The sequence below is a fragment of the Gymnoscopelus microlampas genome, assembly GCF_963454915.1.
Source record: "Gymnoscopelus microlampas genome assembly, chromosome: 12".
Classification (NCBI taxonomy): domain Eukaryota; kingdom Metazoa; phylum Chordata; class Actinopteri; order Myctophiformes; family Myctophidae; genus Gymnoscopelus; species Gymnoscopelus microlampas.
The window spans coordinates 19,141,631-19,166,722 of record NC_139949.1 but is presented as its reverse complement, the minus strand read 5'-3'; the positions used below and the strand labels follow the sequence as shown (position 1 = coordinate 19,166,722).

Sequence of the window (25,092 nt, the reverse complement as noted above, 5' to 3'; positions counted from 1 at the left end):
AAATCTGATGCTGATCGGTCCAGTGGTTTTCCAGATTAGCCTCATACACACAGACAGACAAGAGAGACACAGGGGCAAGAATATTATCTTCTCCCTTGCCTTCGGCCTGGTGGAGATACCCAGATAGATGATGTCCTGCACATTAGCTCCCGGGGAGCAAGTGGATCAGCGAGACATCGCTCAGCATGGAACTACAGTATGATGGTCACAACCATGGGTAGGTAGATTAGCTCCCCAGGCCGGGTGACGAGAAAGAGGCATTCACACAACATCGCCCCTGAAGATCTACACAGAGTGGTTACGTTATCCGTGTGGCTAGGTTTCCGTATTATCCAGCGCTTCAGAAGAACCAAGCAGAGAGGCGAGATGCTGGAATATACTGCAGGTGTAGCATTGAGCTGCATCTTATTTTCTACAACTTGAACCCATGCTTGGAATTGGGAGGTCTATTCTGAAGAAGAGCAGTGTGCTCGAAATGTTGCTCAGCTCATCAAAGGGAGCTACAGTGTGCAAACTTTTCTATTTTTATTGGAGCTCGGAAGAGGTCATTGGAGTGGAGCCCATTAGGCCAGTTTGGAGATGAGGAAGTCCTGTTCACTGGCAACAATGGGCATTAAACAAGTTTCACTTTTGTAGGGTGCTCATTTTTGGGCCAAAAGTTTCCTTCATTGAAAGTTTTCCTCCAGCAAAATTCAATGAAAGGTTTAAAATCGCTGGGTAGAGATTTGTTACCCGTGGAATGGTGGAGTAAAGGAAAGACCATTGGGTCACCAAGATTAGTAGGGGCCATCGTCTGTGGATCATGAAGCTGTATGGGAAATTTCATCGCAATCCTGCCAGTAGCTTTCTAGAAACATTATTTGGAAAAAGAGATGAACAGACCAACCCACAGCCTGAAACTCTCAGAGCATCGTCGCTAAGGGCTAAAAAAAAAAGACGAAAGAAAAGGTATTCCCATCACATAACAATGGGATCTATCGACCTAAACATCTTAACCACTATAGTCTAAACCTTTTAAATATTGGTGAGGGAGAGCACTGCATCACTGATAATGTCAAAGGGGAAACAAGATTTGAAGCAGGGATTGATACAGAGGGGAAGTACTGTAGGGTGAGATTAAGTAGTAACAAGGGTGTGTGTGTGTGTGTGTGTGTGTGTGTGTGTGTGTGTGTGTGTGTGTGTGTGTGTGTGTGTGTGTGTGTGTGTGTGTGTGTGTGTGTGTGTGTGTGTGTGTGTGTGTGTGTGTGTGTGTGTGTGTGTGTGTGTGCTGTCACCTCAGCGATGGTGATGCAGTCGGGGAAGAGGGCGTGGAGTGTATGGTTGGCTATCATCAGATAGACAATGGATTCCTCGTCCACATTCGACTCAGGCCCAAAGTAATCGCTGTAACCTCCACAAAACGTCATACCTGGACATAGTGAGAGGGACAGAGGCAGATGTTTGATCCCTTACAGCTGTAGCTACATATGAAATACCATAATTTCCGGACTATAAAGTGCACCTGAATATAAGCACCAGCCAAATTTAGGGAAAAAAACAAATGTGTACATATACAAGCCGCAATGGACTATAAGCCGCAGGTGTAAAATCCATAGATTTAGAAGGTCCCCTAGTGGCCGTTAGTTGTAAAAATCCATAGATTAGCCGCACCATTGTATAGGGAGAAGGGTTCAAAGCATGGGAAAAAAGTAGCGGCTTATAGTCCGAAAATTACGGTACACAATATCACAGAAGGAATTGTACTCTATGTTTTATATCTTCACACAAAAAAATGCAAAGAGATGGTGAGTGGAACAAAAAGATGAAAAAAAGCAAGGCATGACAAAACAAAACATGTATTAAATTCTTCTTCATTTTGTTGCGGAATCCCTCAATTTTGTGCCCAAGGTGCACCAGATGCTGAATGTCAATTGTCCCTAAATTGGATGCAAATGCCTGTTTATGTTGATTTACATAGTTAAACGACCTGTTGACACCTTAAAAAGGCAAGCAGACGGTCTTGTGTAAATGAGCCGTGGCGATTGACAATACAACTTTTATTTCTGAGCTTTCAAGCTCAGAAATAAAAGTTGTATTGTCATGTGTGGATGAAAACATAAATGTAATTTTCAAAACGGGTCACAGGAACATATATTTTTTTAAAGGCATGGCAAGACAATACTGGTACTAATGCTGTCAACTCTGAAAGGAACTCTGATAGATAGAGATCTGTCTCTATCTATTGTGGTCTGTCAGTGAGGTAGTCCATGATCCAGGACAAGTAGTCGAAGAATAATATCCTCACAGCACCACTTTCATTGTCCAGGGAAGACCACTGATGAAAACAGAAATGGTTTGACTTAAAATTACATTTCGCTGTAGTCTTTATCAAGAATGCTGCTGATTTGGCACGCTTTTATACAACAACACCAAACAAATGTTTTTGATAAAGACTACAGAATGTAGTGGTACTTTGCTGATATTAATAAAGCATAAACTAAACAGAAGGCCTATTTTGCTGTGTATGCAAACAGCCCACTAGTTTTCCCATGACCTTCTCCAATTAAAATTTCATGAAGCAGTATCACTTTATTAGCCACAGGTGGGCCGGAGCGGTCGGATGTTGGATAAAGGATTGGTGCAATAATTGGCAAAACTGCACTGTCAGGTCACAGGTGCCCAGTAGTATAGTACAATGATACTCGACCTCATTCATTTCAAAGACCCGCATTTCATACAATTTTTATCTCTAGGACCCCAATCTACACCGTAAAATCCTCTGCATTAACCCATGATACAGAACAATAATACAGATAAGAAAAAGAAAGACAGCCACGACCGTATGTTCGTGGAAATGTTTATAATAAAAATGTACATAAATAGATTTTGTGAATGAGGCTCTTTGACAGAGAATACCATTGGTTGCACTTGCAAAACCTATTGGGGAAAAGCATAATAGTATTTTACCAACAGGTCATGGTAAAAGTGCCTGATTTGGGCTATTTCCAAGCTTCCTGTGTGAGGCAAAACATTGCTTTTCGTGTAGGGGAAATAAGCCTAGGGGTATAGAGGAAATCAACCCAAGCATACAGGAAGACAAAGACGTGGTTGTCTTACTCCCAATACTCAAGCCAGATCCCAATACTGAAATGTATGCCTCCTTGCCTCCTCCGTCCTCCAGCATGGCTGTGTTCTAGAAATTGGTGACCTGCAGAAATAAGTGACTTCACATAACGCCAATGACCGAACGTAAATCACTGCTTTTGTTCATTTACAGCGGATAATGAAGTGATGGTGAAGTCCACAAGATGGTCACATAATTCGGCAGGTCACCAATTTCTCCGTAACACATCCTCCGGCATGGAGGATGAAGCACAGAGAAGAGGAGGAGGTATCTGACTTGAGTATCGGGATCTGACTTATCCCACCACCAATGGCAAAATATTTGGGGATATCTAAAATAACTTATGGAAGAACTTAACTCCAGCTTTTGCTGTAAGTTACTCAGGATAAGAAAATCTGCTAAATGCCTCAGTTATAATGTATTATAATATATGTAATTATAGCTTACGAAAGACAGCAGAAAGACAGGCTACTGGCTTTAATGAAATGTTTACACAGTGGATATAAGAACATCTTGTGTATCATAACTCCTATCCACTCTGCTGTAGGTCCCTTATATAGCATCAAGACGCCTCTCTTTCTCACATCGCTTTTCCCTTGCTGTCTCTCTGTCATCTGTACTCATTAGTCGCTGCAGGTGTGAAGTCTCTGTGAACTCAGTGACCTGCTACCCCCAAGGTATCTGTTTGATCAAAATAAACTACCATAAAGTGCCATACTTTAAGCTAGCATGGAGTTTATTTGGCGACATGAAAGACAAAACTCTCCAAGCAACACATAAAACAAATGCCTAGACACAAGAAAAGAAAAGAAAATGTACTTTGTAATTTGTACTTTTGAATACTATAGAAGCAAGTCTTTTGCACACCTACAAAGGCGACAGGTGCGTAGGAGAAGACCAAACGGGGGCCCAACGCATTAAAAAATAAATAACTCCCACACACTGTCTTCAAATGCAAATACAAAGTTTTTATGGGAAACAACGTTACTGTCTGTGTAGATCTTCATCAGGTTATCTTTACAGATAACATGATGAAGATCTAAACAGGTTATCTTTAAAGATAACCTGATGAAGATCTAAACAGGTTATCTTTAAGATAACCTGATGAAGATCTACACAGACAGTAACGTTGTTTCCCATAAAACCGTATTATTTGCATTTGAAGATAGTGTGTGGGAGTTTCTTCTTTTTTAGTACTTTTGAATACTAAGTATTTTTTGAAAGCATGTACTTTTGAATAATAGAATATATTTTTTTAAAGCAAGTACTCCAGTACTTTAACTCAATTATCAATTTGACAGGGCAACTTTCACTAATATTTGACCAGGAGTATCTATACTTTGACTCAAGTACTGGGGTTGAGTACTTTGTCCACCACTGGATGGAAACGCACTGAAACACAAAACATGAGTATGCAATGCAGTGATGATGGTATGCTCACCCATGCCGTGATGGTGGTACAGCATGGAGGTGACTCCGTCAAACCTGAAGCCGTCAAAGCGATACTCGTCCATCCACCAGCGGAGGTTAGAGAGCAAAAACCGCAGCACCTCCCAACTGACAAAAAAAGAAGAAAAAGGTCAAAACATTTTAAATTAAATTCAGAAACTAATGTTCTATTTCAGCAATTCCCAAGCTGTGGGCCGAGGCCCACTGGTGGGCCGTGAGGATATTGCAAGTGGGCCCCGCCAAGTAAATGGCAAAACACTAATGATTTTATTGATAATATAACAAAAAAAGTAATGCAAAAAATGTCATGGAATTCTTTCTTTAAACCCTTGAAAAAAATACGTTTTCATTGTGATACCAATAAATAGGAACTTTAACCATGTGACATCCATTGATCCAAGACGAAACACAATCGATTGATCATTAAAAATAATCATGCTCTGAAAATGCACGCGGCCCACCCATCTGACGACCACGTTAGGTGGTCAAATGGGTGGGCCGCGATCAAGTGGGCCCTGATCCAGAAAAGGTTGTGAACCACTGAAATATATGTTCACCGTAAGCAGCTCTTTTACACTGAGGTACTGTATAAACAGCCTTTGGCTGTGTTCACAGAGCAGCTCCTTTACAATGAGGTACTGTAAACAGCCTTTTGACTGTTGTCAATCCCGCTAGCTTCATAGCCCAGGCACTTTGTGTACTTTCAGTACTGAGGGTACCGGTTCAACTCATTCACTTTCAGTTCAGACTACAAGCAGCCAGTTCCTGTGAACACATGTGAACGTGCAAACTCAGGTCAAGAACGAGCAACTACGTATCCACAGTTCAATGCCCGGTGGTGAGTGTACAGATGAAAGAAGCGGCTGGGATTAGCTCCTACGGTCGAATATAAGTTTGTTTAACTCTCCCACCTACTGTGCCTCGATCTGTATTTGGCTGGCTTCAACTACTCTATCGTCTAACTGTGGAGACACTGCTGGAGATATATAGTAAGTCCAGGTGAAACCGTTTTTTTGATGGATGCCTGTCAGTCTCCCACAGCACCAAGTGTCAGCTCTTTTCCATTTCAGTTTGCCTATACCCTCAAGTCCACAAAAGTCCAAGCAACTGATTGCTCAAGCAAAAGCGAAACTTGTCCTGTTCGATGCACAGAGCTGGTTAAGACAGGTTGGTTGAGAATACTGGAAACAGTTCAATGTCTGCAAGTTAACACTTGGGGTGCCAGAGGTTTATTAAAAAAATGTACGTTGAGTGCCAGGATTTTTAACCATTTTTAGGAGCCGAGATACAGGCTTTTGAAGTCATAAGTTAACCAGGAAGTGGATTGGAGTCTAAATCTTCGGAAAATTATATCTCCTGGTGCTGTGAAGGAAAAAAAAAAAAAAAAAATGGACATTTTTTTTTTTGAAAAAAATGTTTTTTTTCAAAAAACGTATATATACGGTTTTGGCACTCCGTGGTTGTATTCCGTTAAGTACGTCAAAGATTTCAAAACCATTCATTGCACTGAATACAGTTGGTGGCAAGGGGCATAATCCTGAATCTTTGCCACATGCAAGGGATTCAGCTGAGATATAAAATATATATTGTCGCTGTTGGGTGGAAACGTTGTATGTCCAAAACCTTTACTTTTCATGATATGGAAAAAAAACCTGCGTTCCAATACATCCAATGTAGTTATTAGTCACAAGCTCTTGTTAATACTTTTCATTGATTACACATTTATAAAATCCAGACAGACTTAACCACTTTAACTTTCACTTTTGTCAAGGTTAAAGTGGTTGTAGATCAGCTATCTTCGGTGCACGACACAGGGTGCATCCAAGTGTAAATCAGGCGTATGAAAGCTACCGTGGCATGAAAATGGAACAGATCTGCCAGAGAGAGAACACACAATGTTGTGGGTACGGAGATCAAACAGTCTCATCATTCTCATCAGTCTCATTCATTCATTTTATGGACTTTGAAATAGGGGTAAAGGACATTGTAACTCCTTATCCCTTGGGGGGAGGAGTTAGAGTCCAACTGACTGCAGTGTTGCCAGAAGGCTTGTAAGCCCATCGCTGCAATTCATAATTACTCCCCCCAAAAAATCTGGATTTGAGGCATTTTGTTAAAAAACGGGCCACACCTGCAAACTTTGGTAGCCAATCGTAGGCAATCAGGATGGAATATGAAAAATCTGCCAGATCAGTCTTGATAACATGACTATAGAGGTAATGTACCGATTAGCGTGATGTTTGGACAAAATCTGTAGGAGAAAATCTGCCTCCGCTATGGCGCTATAACAGGCCGATGTGAAGAATTTGGGCCATAGGTTCTGCTCTGGCCTCGAGGGAGTGTGCTTGCACAGTTTCACACTGATCGGTCCAACGCTGCCAGAGTTTAGCTTCTCACGGACGGACGGACGGACGGACGGACGGACGGACGGACGGACGGACAGACAGACAGACAGACAGACAGACAGACAGACAGACAGACAGACAGACAGACAGACAGACAGACAGACAGACAGACAGACAGACAGACAGACAGACAGACAGACAGACAGACAGACAGACAGACAGACAGACAGACAGACAGACAAGGACGAAAACATAGTCTTGGCCACGCCTTCGGGCTGGCAGAGACAATAACACGCAAATCACGCTACACGCTCATGAACATTTCAACAAGTTACTTTTAGGAAATAGCAACTATAACGTTATCACTCAAAACATTATAGTAATTTACTTGTTACTGGACAAAGTACAATAATAACACACTACAGTAAGTTTACCTCGGTTCTGCCCAACACTGACGACGACGCATGGCATTCATTTACAAACGAAGAAACATACATTGAAATATGGAGATACCAGGTTTCTGCCTGACAGCAACGATACACAACCATAGTACACAGCACACAATTCAGCCCTGCTGTGTACATATAACAGCTGGAGGAGGTTGGAGTGGCGCAGAGAGTTTGCAGAGACAATGGATGAAAGATGAAAGATCAGCAGAGAAGGAGTGTGAGCTGTCAGTTCATAAAGAACGCCCTAGTGACTTGTTTGAATATGATTGAATATGATATGAAGTGAATAAAATGCTGATAGACTTTCAGTTTATGCATGCTTGACTTCCGTGCTCTGCCTGAACTAATGCAATGCTTCATTTATGCTAGTCAATTGTGATATTGTTGTTTGTCTATGTATGATGTCGCTGATGCTGCTGTTCAACTGAGCTTATGATGTTGTATCCAAAGACAATAACACCCACCCACCCAAGTCAGTGGCTCGTAAAGTGGGGTCCGGGGACCGCTAGGGGTCCTTGTGGGGGTTCCAGGGGGTCCCCAGTTAAATGTTTGTAAGTTAGGAACGAAATGTAACTCTGAGAGTGACAAGTGGAACCAAACGGAACCAATTTGGTTTCACTTTACACTCTCAGAATTATGGGGGAATGCGGTCTAATGCATATAAAACTGGGGGTCCTTGAAATTAAATAGTTTTAGAACCACTGATCAAAGTCAATTGAACTGAACTGAACTGAACTGGACTAAACTAGACTGGACTGGACCGAACTGAGCTAAACTAAACTGGACTGAACTGAATTGAAGTGAATTGGACTAAACTGGACTAGACTGAACTGAGCTAAACTAAACTGGACTGGACTGACCTGGACTAAACTGTGCTGACCTGAACTGAACTAAACTGAACTGAGCTCTTTTACTACTGCTCTTCCCACACACACAAACACACATTTTTTTTCTTAACACTATTGTAATCCCCCACCATGCTCCATCAAACAAACACAGTATACGCACCAGAGCATTCACTCACACACACATTCACACAGCCCCAAAAAGAAATCTAAGTAAAAAAAGTGAGACGATATGGTTTTGTTGCCACGGGGCAGAACCTTTTTTATGTACTTTATTGTCATATAGCTCTTTTCCACGACCATTTTGAGGCCAAACGAGTCCACGTCCCACCACTTCGTTCCGTGACAGATATGTGTGAGCGGTTAACATTGTGTTTTCACTGCAGTGGACATGGAATCAGGAGTAGAGCATCCCTTCGAAAAAGTACAGTGACATCAACGTAGATTTAGTCGTAGGACGACAACAAATGACTCATGTCATTAAAGGCAAATTCACAGCTGCAATTATCCTCTGCAACATTCTAATGCTTAATTTATGCTCTGTCATACGTCGGTGTCACACGCTGAAAATAGGACATCTAGCTTGTGGATCTGCTATTATCTGCTATTATGAATAAGTATGAATCGGGCTTAAAGGTTTCATTACATTCAGTTTTACAACACATTAAAAGTCTTTGTCATGGTCCTTCAAACGTGTATAAAACGTTTTAACTGAAAATTCCACTCTAGTGAGCCATTGCAGGTGTTTTTCTCTCACATTTCTAAAGCTTTTTCAACTGCAATGAAAAAAGAAACCTTTGCCTGCGGGTGTCGCTGTTGAGGGATTTTGCCTGTCAATCATCACCTCTGCTCCGCCCCCCCGAAAGGAAAGGATAGGGGAGGGGAGGGGAGGGGTGAGTAGGGGAGTGGGCGGGATTAATAGCCTGTGACTTCACTATCCAAGGGCCAATCTCAGATTACTTTTCAGCCTAATTATTCAGAAAACCCCTGACCACAGAAAATCCACTGAATGTTCAAAGGTGTTTTTTGGGTGTAATTGAGGTCATAAAACCCCCCAAAAAACATAAAAAATCACACCCTGTGTGAAGGTAGCGGCGCCTTTGATACATTTTGTCATCGATATGTGTTTATAGCCATGTGTCACGTGAAGCTTTACCAATCACTTTGTTGACGGGTCTGACCAATCAGAGCATTGACGGGTCTGACCAATCAGAGCGTTGACGGGTCTGACCAATCAGAGCGTTGACGGGTCTGACCAATCAGAGCGTTGACGGGTCTGACCAATCAGAGCGTTGACGGGTCTGACCAATCAGAGCGTTGATGGGTCTGAGCTAGCGCCGCTAAAAATAAAAAAAGTGAAAATGAATGTCACAGAACCTTTAAAATACTTTTGTCTCATTGCGACTCTTTGATCTGAAGTAAGCTTAAGGCTACGGATACAAGTTAACAGTGACGGCATGTAGGATTAGATTCACACAGCTAGATCTGAAAGGTGGCAGACCATGGCGACTATACATTTTTCTTATTTGTTCTTAAACCTGGGTTTTTGGAACGATGACAAGCGTAGCCGCAGGAAAGAGACATGTGTTTGGTGTGACAATAGCTTATCCATGAGATGGAGAGAGATTAGTCTCAACACACATAATACACCACCTCTGCATATACCTTGCTGACACAAATTCTGGATGTCTGTGCATATAATATGACAGACAGAGCGCAAGAGTGTAAAATAAAGAAATTAACGGAAAATAGTCAGGCTCAATACAGCCATCATCCATCAAAACCATTCGTCTTTTTGGGTGACTCCTACTGGTAGCTCTGTGTCATTATTGTCTATGCGGAGGGAAAGCTGAAAAATGAATGCTGCATGGTCCTAGCGCTCAAGGATATTTTGGAATGCGACAACACGTTGTCAAAAACAGTATTTATTGACATTTAAAATAATTAAAATAATTAAATACATATTTCCAGTGCGTGGGTCAGTTCCGGGGGCCGACACAGGGTTTATGAGGATTATTATTATGAAAGATATACCAGTCAAAGATTATATCAAAAATTTACTTTTAATTGAAAAACCGGTTACAGTGCAAAACTTTAGTTTTTGTGTATAAAACCTTCTGTATTATACACTAAACCATTTGTTTAGTGAGAACCTATCTATATCGATCTATTTACCTGAATAGTCTGTAATCAACCATGTTTTAACATGCAACACTTGGTTGATATTGGTGACATTTGTAGATTTGAAAATGTATTGTTGTCTCTGCTGTACAGCAGTCAGTGGTGAATAGTCAGACATTGGAGCTGACTTTTGTGTTGACTCTGAGTGCTTTCCCACCGCAAGGCCTAAAACCAATCATTTAATACCTGTGTCATTAAGCCCTCTCACCGGATCCGCTTGGCCGCGCTGAGCACGGTTATGCAACCGCTTACAGCATTCTGCGCCAAACAGCGCCTAACCACGAGCAAATGGAAATGCAATTGGAATGGGTATTAACCATTATGAGGACCATAATGCAGAGGAAAAGCCCTAAAGGAAACAACCCTCAGCCTGAGAAGGGTAGTGTATTACAGCTATAAACACATTTATATATACTGTATACACGTGTGCAGTACACACACACGCACACACACGCAAACCTTCTTTCACTCTCTCTTTGCTAAAATACCCTCTCTCTCTCTCTCTCTCTCTTGCTCTCTCTCTCTCACACACACACACACACACACATGCGCGCACAGCCGACTTCATAGGGTTCTTTGTGCCTGTTGGGATTCAATTAAAGTCAGTTAAGTGAGGCAGGGATGAATGGCTGTGAGCCTAATGGGCTGAGCTGTACACGTCGCCTCTTCTAGCCTATTATCTTTCATTAATAACACAACAGTGCAGACGGGGGTGGGGGGGGGGGGCATGGCAAACGCACACAAGAAGGACATAGCATGCTAACAACCCAACTTGAAGTTAAAAGAGTTATGAGCTAGCGTCCACGCAGATGCAACCTTGGCATGTAAACAGCTCACACACAAAGAGCGCTCGCGGTCTCGCCGTGTAAACAAACGTTCCGTCTTCGTTTGTGTAATATGTGACTCAACAATGAGTTAGGCGTGTTCTGTGTGGAGTTTGCATGTTCTCCCGTGTCCCCTAGGGTAGGTACCCTCACAAAAAACATGCAGTAATCCTGGTCTCTATACTGCCGCCCCCTGGTCAGCCAGAGCGTCTGATGGAGGGGAAAGAAACTGGTTACAAAATCGTGGGATAAAAATGTAACAACAATGAGTTAGGCGTAAGCTGAGAGACTGTACTTACTATATACAGTATATAACCTTTACTTGGCCCACTTCTTTTTCCCTCTACACCAAATATTCACCAAAAATAGCCGATCTATGACAAACTCACAAACGCTGTTAGCTTGTAGAACTGCTATTTTGGTGGAAGAAGTACTCAGATATTTTACTTAAATAAAAGTAGCAATACCACAATATACAAATACTCTGTTACAAAAGGCCTGTGTTCAAAATGATACTTGAATAAAAGTGCAAAAGTATTGGCATCAAAATGTACTTAAAGTACCAAAAGTAAAAGTACTAAAATGTTTGAAAATAGCAGATCTACACGCTCACAACACGTCGTGATGTGACGCGTTGTGAGCTTGTAGATCGGCTATTTTCAAATAGCCTCAGTATAAAATAGGCCTGAAGTGGTTAATGTATGTTTTATAATATGATAACGTATATCTGCAAAGTAACTAGTAGCTAAAGTTATCAAATAATTGTAGTGGAGTAAAAGTACAATATTTTCCTCAGAGATGTAGTGGAGTAAAAGTAAAAGCATTGAAAATTGGAAATACTCCAGTAAAGTAAAAGCACCTCAAAATTGTACTTAGGTACAGTACTTGAGTAAATGTACGTAGTTACTTTACAGCATTGGTTACGGCTGTGCTCATAAAGGGCAGCGTAGAGAGGCAGGAACGTGTCAGGGTAGAGTGGAGGGGTGACGCGCGGGTTACCGCGTGATGTCTGGATCAAGTCGCCGACGCCTACGTGGGCACACGTAACCGACAGCATGAGTCAGCAATCAAGTTGGCTCACTCTGACCGTCTAGACCTTCAGGATGTCATCATCTCGGCGATGCACGGAAAGTTTGCCAAGTTCAATGCGGACGGAGGGAACGCGTCGATGGGCAGACGGACAGGTGCGCGTCCTCAAGGAATTCACTCGCTCCTTAGCCCATGAAGACCGGGAACGCACCTGTCTGTGTTATTTTAAGATTTGTTTGGCTATTCAAAAATAGCAGATATACAAGCTCGTAAATCTGCTATTTTTGAAAGATCGTGAAAATGTGTGCACATATTTGAATATATATATATATATTTTTTTTAAGCGAACATTTTTAACTCAAATCTTTGCTTCTGGGGGTGTCCCTGGAACAAAATATTTTGAGATGGGGGTCCACAGCCAAATAGATATCATTTTGGGGGTCCTTGACATGAAAAAAGTTTGAGAACCACTGATATTATAGCAACATACGTTTTTTCAAAAAACTGTTGGATTTAGAAGACATTTGTAGAAACCCCAGAAGCAGATATTAGTTAAAATGTTTGCTTTAAAAAAATATACATTCAAAGATTTGCACACGACTTTTCAAAAAATACCAGATATACAAGCTCACAGAGCGGCACTCTGTGCTGCGCTATGAGCTTGCATATCTGCTATTTTTTAATAGCCAAAGAAATCTAAAAACGACACAGATGCGTTCCCGGTCTTAATGGCTTAACTCTCTTTCTCTCCTCTCTCTCTCTCTCTCTCTCTCTCTCATATACTCAAACTCACCCACAAACAGCATGCACACTTGCTTTCTCAAACTCTCCAACACAACCAATGTAACCATGTAATAATGTACACAGCAGACAGATGCTGTGTACAGGCCTGAACCACACACACACACACACACACACACACACACACACACACACACACACACACACACACACACACACACACACACACACACACACACACACACACACACACACACACACACACACACACACACACACACACACACACACACACACACACACACAAATCCAGCAATAAATATACAAACAGTAAACACACATCATCCCTACCTGAATGGCGTCAGAGCTTACAAACTAGTCTTTAGATCCCTGCTCCTGCTGGCTTTATTATATGAATAGAGAGAACAGAGATGTCTGCGGTTACCCAAGAGAAGGTGCTTGTCTCCTCATTAAACGGGCATCTCTCTATTAGCGGAGGGAGATACTGGAGGGGAGAGCAGGGATTGGACGAGGGCATAAGGGGAGAAGACAGCTCTATATCCTGAGACCGCCACTCTGTGGGTCCCATCTCTCTCTTTTCCCACTCTTATTCCCCCGGCCGCTAAGCAAAGGAGACGTTGCATGGCTGAGTTCTCTACCCGGAGCTATAATAACCCGTTCAATCCGGGAGCGCATCTGTGTGTCATTTTAAGATTTCTTTGGCTATTCAAAAATAGCAGATATACAAGCTCATAGCGCAGCACCGAGTGCCGCGCTAAGAGCTTGTATAGGCCTATCTGCTATTATTTTTAAAAATCGTGAAAATATTTGCAAATCTTTGAATATTATATATATTTTAAAGCGAATATTTTTTAACTCAAATCTTTTCTTCTGAGGGGTACCTGGAACAACATTGAGAGGGCGGTCTGCTGCCAAACACATATAATTTTGGGCGGTCCTTGACATGAAAAAGTTTGAGATCCACTGATATTATAGCAACATACGTTTTTTTTTCAGAAAACTGTTAGGATTTAGAAGACATTTGTAGAATCCCCCAGAAACAAAGATTTGGGTTACAAATGTTCGCTTTGAAAAATATATATTCAAAGATTTGCACAAATGGTCAAAATTTTTTCAAAAATAGCAGATCTGCAAGCTCGTAGCGCGGCACTCGGTGCCACGCTACGAGCTTGCAGATCTGCTATTTTTGAATAGCCAAAGAAATCTAAAAATGACACAGATGCGTTACCCGGTCTTAATGGGATAAGACTGGGGAGGGACGGAATCACACAGAGGCAGAGACAGAAAGACCGACGGACGGACGGACTGACGGAGGACTGTCAAAGACGGGGGGAGAGGAAGAGAGAAGGTGAGGGAGATGTGAAGGGGTCGTGGAGCAGGGGAAACCAATAGAGGAGTGAGGATACATGATAAATGTACGGTAAGCACAATGAGCACCTTATTGATCCCCAGGGGTCGATAGAGGGTTCCTATATTGCGGCGCGCAATCTAGGAGGGGGAAGAGGTGATGTCATCACATAGGGCTCAATGCCAGTCCCAATTGACCGGAACATTGAGTTCTTCTGACAGGCGCCAGGGGGCGCTATTTACCAATAATGATTACATTTACACATAGGATGAAATAAAAAAAGTGGTTAAAGACAATTTAACTGTTGTCTTTAACTGTTGTCTTTAGCTGCTTTTCTCAATTACAGTGGTGTAAAGTTAATTTACTCAAGTACTGTACTTAAGTACAATTTTGAGGTACTTTTGCTTTACTGGAGTATTTCCAATTGTCAGTACTTTTACTTCTACTCCACTACATCTCAGAGGCAAATATTGTACTTTTACTCCACTACAATTATTGACAATTATTATTATTACAAAACACACATTAACCACTTCAACTCTGCATATATTTCGGCCATTTGAAAATAGCCGATCTACAAGCTCACAATGCGTGAGCTTGTAGATCTGCTATTCTTTTAAAGATTTTTTATATATTTTATACATTTGAAAACTTGTGAAGTGGGACATTCTGCATAATGGGTACTTTCTGCTTTTGGCACTTTAAGTACATTTTGATGCCAATACTTTTGTACTTTTACTCAAGTAAACTTTGAATACCGGACTTTTACTTGTAATGGAGTATTTCTACATTGCAGTATTGATACTCTTACTTAAGTTAAAAAAAATAGAGTACTTTTTCCACCACTGCTTAATTACACATTGACTGCCTAGATCGAGTTAACTCGATATTAGGAATCCAGCGCTTGACTGCCTAGATCTGTCAGGAACTGGTGTTAGGACCCAAGTGCAGGAACTCAAACTCAGAACTCAAACAGAGGCAGGAGATGAAGATCACAGAAACTTAACTTTACTTGGTGAAAGACACAGGATAACAGTACTGTGCATACATAGAAGATAAAACCTGACACTAACTTAAGATCCAGCACTGAACAAACACACAGACAGAGTCTAAATAGTCACTGGAGCTCATCACCCAACCCGGCTCGGCTGGTCCTCACAGGTGACTGCACTCTCAGTCCAATCAGAGTCTTTGCCTCAGGTAGAAGGGAGAGTAGGAGATTGGCTCAGGGCAGAGCCTTCTATTAGAGAGTTGCGCCAATGAGGGGTCAGAAACAGCGTCGGTCACGTGATTCATGTAGCTGGAAATAGTGACAAGGAGCCGTCGACTTCAATGCATTCCATGAACTTCCGGTTTAGGGATTTGTCACTATTCGCCAATGTATGTGTATGTAGAAGACCTGGCCCGAAGAAGTGAACAGAGTTGGCGTAACTCTCTAATAGATGGCATTGGCTCAGGGGAAATAGGAGCAGGGCAAGGAAGGGGCAGAGGCACACCCAGTGGCTAAACAGTCACATGATGGACACAATAGGGGCCGTGATCGTGACAGTACCTCCTCTCCACGGGACGGCTACCAGACGTTCCTCCAGTCCAATCAGGACAGGCTTCAGAATGACAGGGGTGGGATGCGGAGACCCTCGGGCAGGCAGGGTAGGGTAGACACAAGCGGCAAGGCAGGGAAAGGGACTGAAACCCCCCGGAGTGTTCTTCCACTGCCGGCCATGGGACATAGAAACGGGAGTCCAAATGGCAGGGGAAAGGGGCTAAAACCCCCCGGAGCTTTCTTCCACTGCCAATGGGAGACGGGAGCCGAAGAAGGACAGGGACAAAGTGGCCAGCAAGGGCTCTGGCACAGGTCATCATGACGATGCTCAACGTGGAGCAGAGGGCACAAGCTGGTCAGTCAGGGCAGGAGGGTAGGGCAGGGTCTCCAGGTCAGAGGAAGACAGGAAGGACAATGTATGATGCTGGACAGCGATGACACTGACGTCACTTGGGGAGCATGGGGAGAAAATGGCCAAAGTGTGCTCTGTTCAGCGCTGGGAGTTCCGCTGGGCCCAATGATGGCTGGATCTTACTGTCAGGAACTGGTGTTAGGACCCAAGTGCAGGAACTCAAACTCAGAACTCAAACAGAGGCAGGAGATGAAGATCACAGAAACTTAACTTTACTTGGTGAAAGACACAGGATAACAGTACTGTGCATACATAGAAGATAAAACCTGACACTAACTTAAGATCCAGCACTGAACAAACACACAGACAGAGTCTAAATAGTCACTGGAGCTCATCACCCAACCCGGCTCGGCTGGTCCTCACAGGTGACTGCACTCTCAGTCCAATCAGAGTCTTTGCCTCAGGTAGAAGGGAGAGTAGGAGATTGGCTCAGGGCAGAGCCTTCTATTAGAGAGTTGCGCCAATGAGGGGTCAGAAACAGCGTCGGTCACGTGATTCATGTAGCTGGAAATAGTGACAAGGAGCCGTCGACTTCAATGCATTCCATGAACTTCCGGTTTAGGGATTTGTCACTATTCGCCAATGTATGTGTATGTAGAAGACCTGGCCCGAAGAAGTGAACAGAGTTGGCGTAACTCTCTAATAGATGGCATTGGCTCAGGGGAAATAGGAGCAGGGCAAGGAAGGGGCAGAGGCACACCCAGTGGCTAAACAGTCACATGATGGACACAATAGGGGCCGTGATCGTGACAAGATCGAGTTAACTCGATATTAGGTATTTTCATTGGTTTCATCTGTGATCGCGCGGGTCTGTTTACTTTTAATCATCACTTTCGTTTTCCATCTACGTCACACTCACCCGAAGCCGGATGTAAAAAAAAAAATTCGTTTCCGGGTCACATTGTTTTTCTCCGGTCATTTTCGTCCAGAATAGAGAAAAACACTTTTTTTCACACGCTATAAAATACAAAGGGAGAGCTCCCCTTTTATTTTCTTTGGTCCGAGTGACGATCAGGCATCGTCGTCGTGTATCACATCGTATCACAAGCCGATCAGAGATTGTCGAAGACATTCACATCCGGTTCATGTTGTTTTCACTGTTTGAGCCTGGAGGGAGGGGGGGGGCGAGTCAGCGAGTCATCGAGGGTGTCATTTTGCTGCGCTCTGCTGGTCGATCGTCGTATGTGTTCAAAATCATGGGAAAAAGAAACTTAAATGCATTTAAATGAGAAAACAGAGAAAACAAAAAAACACGCAAATCGCTGGCAGTCAAGGGGGTAAATTTGGAATAAACTCTGGCAGTCAATGTGTTAATTATAAGAAAAATGTATACGTTATTTGTTGGTGAGAGGGGCCTTCAAGACAGAAACATCCTAGGTAGTTGTAATGGCTACATGTGCTGTGTGAAGCACTTCGATGCACAACTTTGAGTGGCAGGTGGAGACGAGGTGTGCTTGTGTGGAGGAACAAACAAAACACAGGAAGAGAGAGAGAGCTATGACGGGAGAACAACATGCAGACAAGTCATCAGAGCCTGATAGTAACCTGACAGGTAGACAGATGTTTACTGTGAATGTACTGTAACTGTATTTGCTCTCATTAACGATCGACTTGTTACAAAGCTGGACAGATGAGATGTGTTTCATGTACAGGCATTAATCAATGTTTTGGATTTTTGAACGTCATTCACTGTGACTGCTCGTCTGCATAATATGACCAGCAAATCGCTGCTGTCACACTTCATAAAATACAACAGTCTTGAGGGAGGGTTTTTGAGACAAATTGACCCACTTTAAAGATGTTAAAAGTGAATAACGAGCTTTTACAAATTCTAAGAAAAGGTCACCTACAGCATTGGTTCTCAAGTGGGGTCCGGGGACCCCCAGGGGTACTTGAGGGGGTTCCAGGGGGTCCCCAGCTAAATGATGGATAGGAACCAAATGGACCCTTATGGGTCTGTAACTCTGAGAGTGTACAAATGGAACCAAATGGACCCTAACGGGTCCATTTGGTTCCATTTGTACACTCTCAGTTACATTGACATAGATTTTACAATATAAATTGCGGTCCAAGTGATAGAAATGCCATTAAATGGGGGTCCGTAGCCTAAAGCATGTCAAACTGGGGGGTCCTAGAGCCGTAAATAATATTCTCTTATGGGGGTCCCTGGCTTATCTTTTCAAATGGGGGTCCGCAGGCTAATAAGTGTCAATTTGGGGGTCCTTGACATGAAAAAGTTTGAGAACCACTGACCTACAGCATGTATTTTCAAAGTATAATTAAAAAAAAATCTGTATACACTATATAAACCTTTATACCTTTTATGCACATTTTCTTCATCCTTTTATTTGTATTCTTTATAACTCCAAAGTATGCCTTAAATGCAGATGGTTGCTTTATTGTTTGATTTGTTTAGTATATCTATACCTATGTGGTACAAACACAATTTAGGGGTGTAACAGAGCACAAACATTTCATCGCAGTTTGTACCATGGTTCTTTTTTCCCTTTTTTTTCTTTAAAGAACTGAGCCTTTCCATTGCACATTCCTCTCAAAGGGGGTTCAAAAAACAGTATACCACTCTAATCACAGTAAGTGAATTTACAACCACAGCAAGAGATGGAACAGTTTGTCAACCATAAGAACTTATAAAAACAAAATCACATCGCACACATTCTGTAAATAATATTCAACTTGCTGTTTATACAGTATGAGGTGTTGCCAATGCCAACCTGCTGGTCCTCAGCAGACATGCACGTCTCACACTTTACACCCACAGCAGGCGATGGCACAGTAAGTGTCACAGCACCGCCACCTTATAAGTCCCTCTGCAAGATGTGTGTGCTGATAAATGAGTCATAAATAAGGTGAGCTTGTAGATCTGCTATTCACCTATACATGAAAATGTGTGCAAATCTTTGAATATATATATATTATATATATAATATATATTTTAACAGTTTTAACTCAAATCTTTACTTCTGGGGGATTCTACAAATGTCTTCTGAATCCTAACATATATATTTTTTTAAACTATATATGCTATAATATAAGTGGTTCTAAAACTTTTTTCATGTCAAGAACCCCCAAAATGATAATGTATTTGTCCACGGACACCCCCCCCCCCCCCCCCTCATCTCAAAATATATTGTTCCAGGGACCCCCCCCCCCCCAAAAGCAAATATTTGAGTTAGAAATGTATGTATATATATATTCAAAGATTTGAGCACATTTTCACTATTGTTTTTCAAAAAATAGCAGATCTAAAAGCTCTTTGTGTAGAGATTGTGTATCTGCTATTTTTGAACTGCCAAAGAAATCTAAAATGACACAGATGCGTTCCCGGTCTTAAAGGGTTAACATGTTCCACTCAGGGGGGATGTGCTGGGCAGTCCCTGCAGCTTTCGGTTGCTCCGGCTGGATGTCCATCCATCAGTCATGAGTTCTCCAGCAGAGGCAGAGCACAGATGCCTTGCTTGGACAAGTCAGCTGTGATATTCACATTTGCCAGGTGGTGTTTCACATGTGCTAACATGTGACGTGCATATCCGATCGCTACCGAACGCGGCTGGCACGCTACTTTCATCTTATGCACTCGTCTTTCTCTACTGTTGTATTTCACCAGAGAAACTGAAGTGTTCCTAAATGGAGACCTTAATGCTAATGAGGGTCTTTAAGTTCTTGCCTTTCGGCGCACAACATGACAGGCTTTGTAGTGTCCTGTGTGTGTGCAGTACGTACAGTGTGCTGTGTGCATGGTCCGCTCATTTACATGCGAGCCTCAAGGCTACACTGTTGGCGCCTGCCTTGTTATCAAGTGATTTAGAGGTAACCAAAACAAGCACTTCTCTTCCCTATAACCCTCCTGGGGAAGACAAACTATGTGTACTATGGAGTGCCTGTTTAATATGTCCGTGAGGGAACTTGGAATTGAAGTTCTGCATGCAAAACAATATAATATATATATTATTTTTTTTCCCACCATCGTTTGTTGCGTGGCCGTGCTGAACCCAACGCCCTGTACCGAAACGGTGCGGTACGGATATGTGTACCTTTACACCCCAACAATTGCATCTGCATAGGGCGTACTCTTATGTTTGCGAGTGCATTACTGTATGTATGACATGCAAGCATGTGTGTAGGTCTGTGCGTTACTTATGCATAAGGCATGAGACCTTACAATGGGCCTAGAAGAAAACGAATAGCCCCGGGGCCAATCATTATATCCCCAAGATTTTCAATCTTTTAGCAAGTACTTCCAACAGTTGCATGGTCAATGGCAGATGATAAGCAACCATCTACAAGAGGAACTCCTACGTCAGTCCAATTATTTACTGTAGCACAATGCTGCAACAAGGCCTGTAAGGATCGACGAGGGCCTCTTGGAACTTGAGCCTTTATGACAAAGCTCTTCACTTTCCACATTTACAGTATGACTCAATCTCTCTCTCTCTATCTCATCTTCTCGCTCTCTCTCTCTTCTATTCTCTTCCAGGCTCTCAGGGACTGAGGTGAGCTTACCCCCCATTAATTGCTCCCATTAAAATTAGACCAACACGGTGCCGCGCGCGCGCACACACACACACACACACACACACACACACACACACACACACACACACACACACACACACACACACACACACACACACACACACACACACACACACACACACACACACACACACACACACACGCTACAGGATCACACGGACACACATCAAACACAAAAATACAGTGTGACTGGCTCCCATAAACATCTACTTAGAAATGTATGCCCATGCGTGCACGTGCACCCACACCCACAGTCACAAGTGATTAGCGTCTCCCTAATTGCAGTCTAGAAGCGGCACTTTGGAAAGCCACAATGTGTTTTGCTGTTGTTGCTGAACAAGCAGCCACTGCCCAGTGCTGTTTGATTTGCTCTTTCTGCTCGCCTGTAAAACATTATGAAACAAAACAGCCGCTTCTAAGGCAGCTCGGGCGAAACAATGCAATTACCGTTTGATACAGCTCCGTGTCAAGGAACAAAACAAGCGCCACCTTATCTCGTCGGGAAAGCTTTAGAGGGACTACAAACTACGCAGACAGTTTGCCTTACAACTTTCCACTTCTCAGAAAACAAAAAATAAAAGGCAAATTTCAAAAACAAAGCCAAACTCCAAGTGCACTGGAAAGTCATTTCAGCATGCAACCATGATGAGCGGAAAAGTGCCACATAGGCAGAAATACTAAACTTTTAACCTCTAATATAATGAATATTTCCTGAATGTTTCCTGTTCTTGTTATGATAATGTGCTGGCAATGGCCGAGCTTTGACTATAATGAGGACTAACACTAAAGCACAAACACACAAACGCACATTCACAACGACAACACATTTACTGTACGCACGAAAATACGCGCAAAGGCCATTAATGACTGCACAAAATACTTTGTCCAATGAGCCTGACTCATGCACCCTGGAGAAGAGCAAGGGTCCAGATGGCAGCTGCTCAGAGGAGCAGAATTGTTGAGTTGCTATTCACAACGCCAAGGCAGTTCAGAAAGCCCCGCCGAAACCCAGATAGTCTTATGGTCCTTAGAGTGAAGCTACAATGGGTGGTGAGGGATGGAAATGGCTTTGAGAATTGCAATGCGAATGCCACAGTGGGTGGAATCACAGACAGGGTGAAGAGACCAGACAGGTTTTGAGCTCTCATTGTCTGGGCCTGTGCAGGTTGGGTTGAACGTGGAGCTCCCTCTGGTGTTGTGATTGTGGACTTCATTGACGTTTGTGAAGTAGTTTGACAGGTACGTGGGTGTCTTTGTGGTGTAGCGTATCTTGTAGACCAGGCCCATTGCACGTTGCTGTATTCTGTCCTCTACCCTGAGCCATCCGACCGTAGCAAAGTGAGCACATTCAACCCGTTCATAAACATTTTTTTCCATAACTTTCCAGATAGAATTAAGAATAGAAATATGGCGGTAGTTGCCGGGGTCTAATTTTCTTCCTTTTTTGTACAGAGGGGTTACTCTCGCTATTTTGAAATCATGGAGGACGTGTCCCTGTTTGATGGAGAGGTTTACTATGTGGGTGATGATTGGAGCAATGGAGGCGGCTGAGTCTCTGAGAAATTTGGGGGGAATATTGTTATGGCCACTGGCCTTGTTTTGTGGAAGGTGGCAAATCTCCCAGCTCATCTAATGGCTCATATAGAGAGAAAGAGAGAGACAGGAAGAAATAGAGAGGGAAAGAGATGGTAGGAGGTCGAGACAGGTGATTGCGAGGCATACACTCTAAAGCGCTTTGAGTGGTCAGACAAACTAGAAAAGTATTACCTAAATGCATTTCCTAGCAACAGCAGACAGTTGAAACCGTGTAGACGACAGCAGGATTAGGTGTGGTTTCAGAGATGAGAGTGACACTGTCTTTAACCCATTAAGACCTGGAACGCATCTGTGTCACTTTAGATCTCTTTGGTTATTAAAAAATAGCAGATATACAAGCTCCTAGCGCGGCACCGAGTGCCGCAGTGCCGCGCTATGAGCTTGTATATCTACAAAAATAAAATATAACTGTTTTTTCATGAATCGCCTCAGGTCTTAATGGGTTAAGCACGATCACATTTTGATTCAGACGACTGAAACCATTTTCTGGAGCTTTATATAAGTACGTCCCATTTCCATGGGAACATAATGAAACAAAACTTCTAAAGCTGAACTTTATTCATTTATGATCTATGGTTACTGAAGATACAGTATAAGCCATAATACATATAGGCAATATATACATATTATTATACATTATTGTTGTTATTATTATTATTCTCGTTATTAACTCATTTCCTGCCAATCGCGCATAAATGTGATCTAGTAAATAGCGCGCTTGTCCGCCATGATCGCATTAATGCGATCTATTGATTAATTGAGGTTTAATAGACGATAACGCTGTTTTATTTACATTCCGATTTACATTCCCATTCTACTTATCAATGATGAACAAAACCTCCTAACTCCACTTTGTTTTGTTTTAGTCATTTCCTGAAAAATGAACATTTTGGAGTTAGCTGGTTGCTGCCGGACAGCAGAGATACAAATGACTATATTCTAGGGGATTGTCCACAAGGATGAAGCTGATTATGTTGTCAGTGGGTTAGCCTCACCACTAAAGGAGGAGGAGGAAATCGACTATCTAGAAGGGATGACGGTGGCATGATGAGTGTGAGTACTGCAAAGGTGTTTTGAGTGACTATGTAGAAGGGATGGCGGTGGAAATATTGAGGGATGAAGACAGGTCGTGTGTGACGTCAGCCCCGAGATTGATCAGTGAGCGAGGAAGGTAAACAGAGACACATGAAAGACAAAGGGAGAGGGATGGAGAGACGGCAAGACACCGTGCGAGAGAGAGCCTATTTCACCCATGCACTAACCAGAAGAGTGAGAGAGTATTCGTTTTAGTTTTACAAAGTATAGAAGGTTTAAGCGACTAAGGATGGCAGAAAGCGGTCATAGAGAGAAAAATCTAGAGATTCAACCGAGAGACCCAAATCGATGGACTGACGGAATATATAAGGTGAGGATATAGGATGCAGAGAGGATTGTGGGAAGGGGAGAACGAGACAAATGAGAGAGAGAATGAGAATGGCAGAGTTGGGAGGGAGTGAGGTGAGAGGGAAAACAGAGAAGGGAAGATAGAGATGATAATTGAAAGTGCGGGTGACCCTCTCTCCACAGGGTGAGGAGAATTGTGTAAATGAGACAGCCTCGTTTCCAACACACACACACACACACACACACACACACACAAGCACACGCCTGCACGCACACGCCCGCATGCACTCCCCCTCTATCTCTTTATAACTTACACACACAATCCCTGTGTCTCTATAACGCATGTGCACGCACACGCACACACACACACACACACACACACACACACACACACACACACACACACACACACACACACACACACACACACACACACATCAACCAGAGATGAAAGAGGTTGAAAGAGAGAATCAATACAATATAAGCAGACATCTGAAGAGGTCAGTCTGCTCCCACGAGGATCACCCATAATTGGTCCCAACAAAAAGCCATTCGAGACCAAAAATAACACACACACACACACACACACACACACACACACACACACACACACACACACAAAGAAAACAGCAATTAATAAATGAAAACTGGAATAGAAATGCCAGTAAATGAATGAACAAAAGGCAGACAAGGCTTTGAACAAGCCTCCATTATACCAGAGCTGTTGCTACACTCTGTTGGCCAGGAGCTCCATATGTGTATCAGTGCATTACATATCGAAGAGAGCAACTATCATACTGTATGTGCATTCTTTGGAAAAAAAGTTACATCTTTGATTCATTTCTGAAACATTTCAGGGTTTTTTTCTTTTTTGAAATAATAATTTGATAAAATCTGCTACCCGGAAACGGGTCCCGACCCACTGTTTGGGAACCAGTACTTTAGGCCACAGCATTTGGTGCATGTATGGAGGTTGTTAATGTACTCACTGATAAACGGTTCAAATGGTGTATTACTGCTCTCCTCTCCACATGTACTGTAGGAACCTGCTCTACAACTGCTTCACTGCTGTGTGCATTCATGTAAAGCTGGGCTCACACTACAGGAGTTTTAAAAGCAGAACTGATTTTGAAAAATCAGGTTGTACCGCACACATAATCTCAAACGAGCACAACCTTAACCCATTGAGACCTGAAGCCGATTCTACATGTCTCCTAAATCTCAACAGTATTCTCAAAAATGTATGTTTCTATATCAGTGGTGCTCAAT

At 42.7% G+C, this 25,092-nt stretch overlaps 1 protein-coding gene across 1 annotated transcript in view; it reads right to left on the bottom strand.

Moving 5' to 3' along the window:
* The window catches only part of gbe1a (glucan (1,4-alpha-), branching enzyme 1a), a 158,866-nt gene that overhangs the window by 52,815 nt on the left and 80,959 nt on the right, over positions 1-25,092 (bottom strand). The window contains exons 8-9 of the mRNA XM_084074745.1: positions 4,545-4,660; positions 1,275-1,408 (exon numbers count right to left, since the gene is read on the bottom strand). Coding sequence (XP_083930871.1) covers positions 1,275-1,408; positions 4,545-4,660 — 250 coding nt within the window. The remainder of the gene's footprint in view (positions 1-1,274; positions 1,409-4,544; positions 4,661-25,092) is intronic.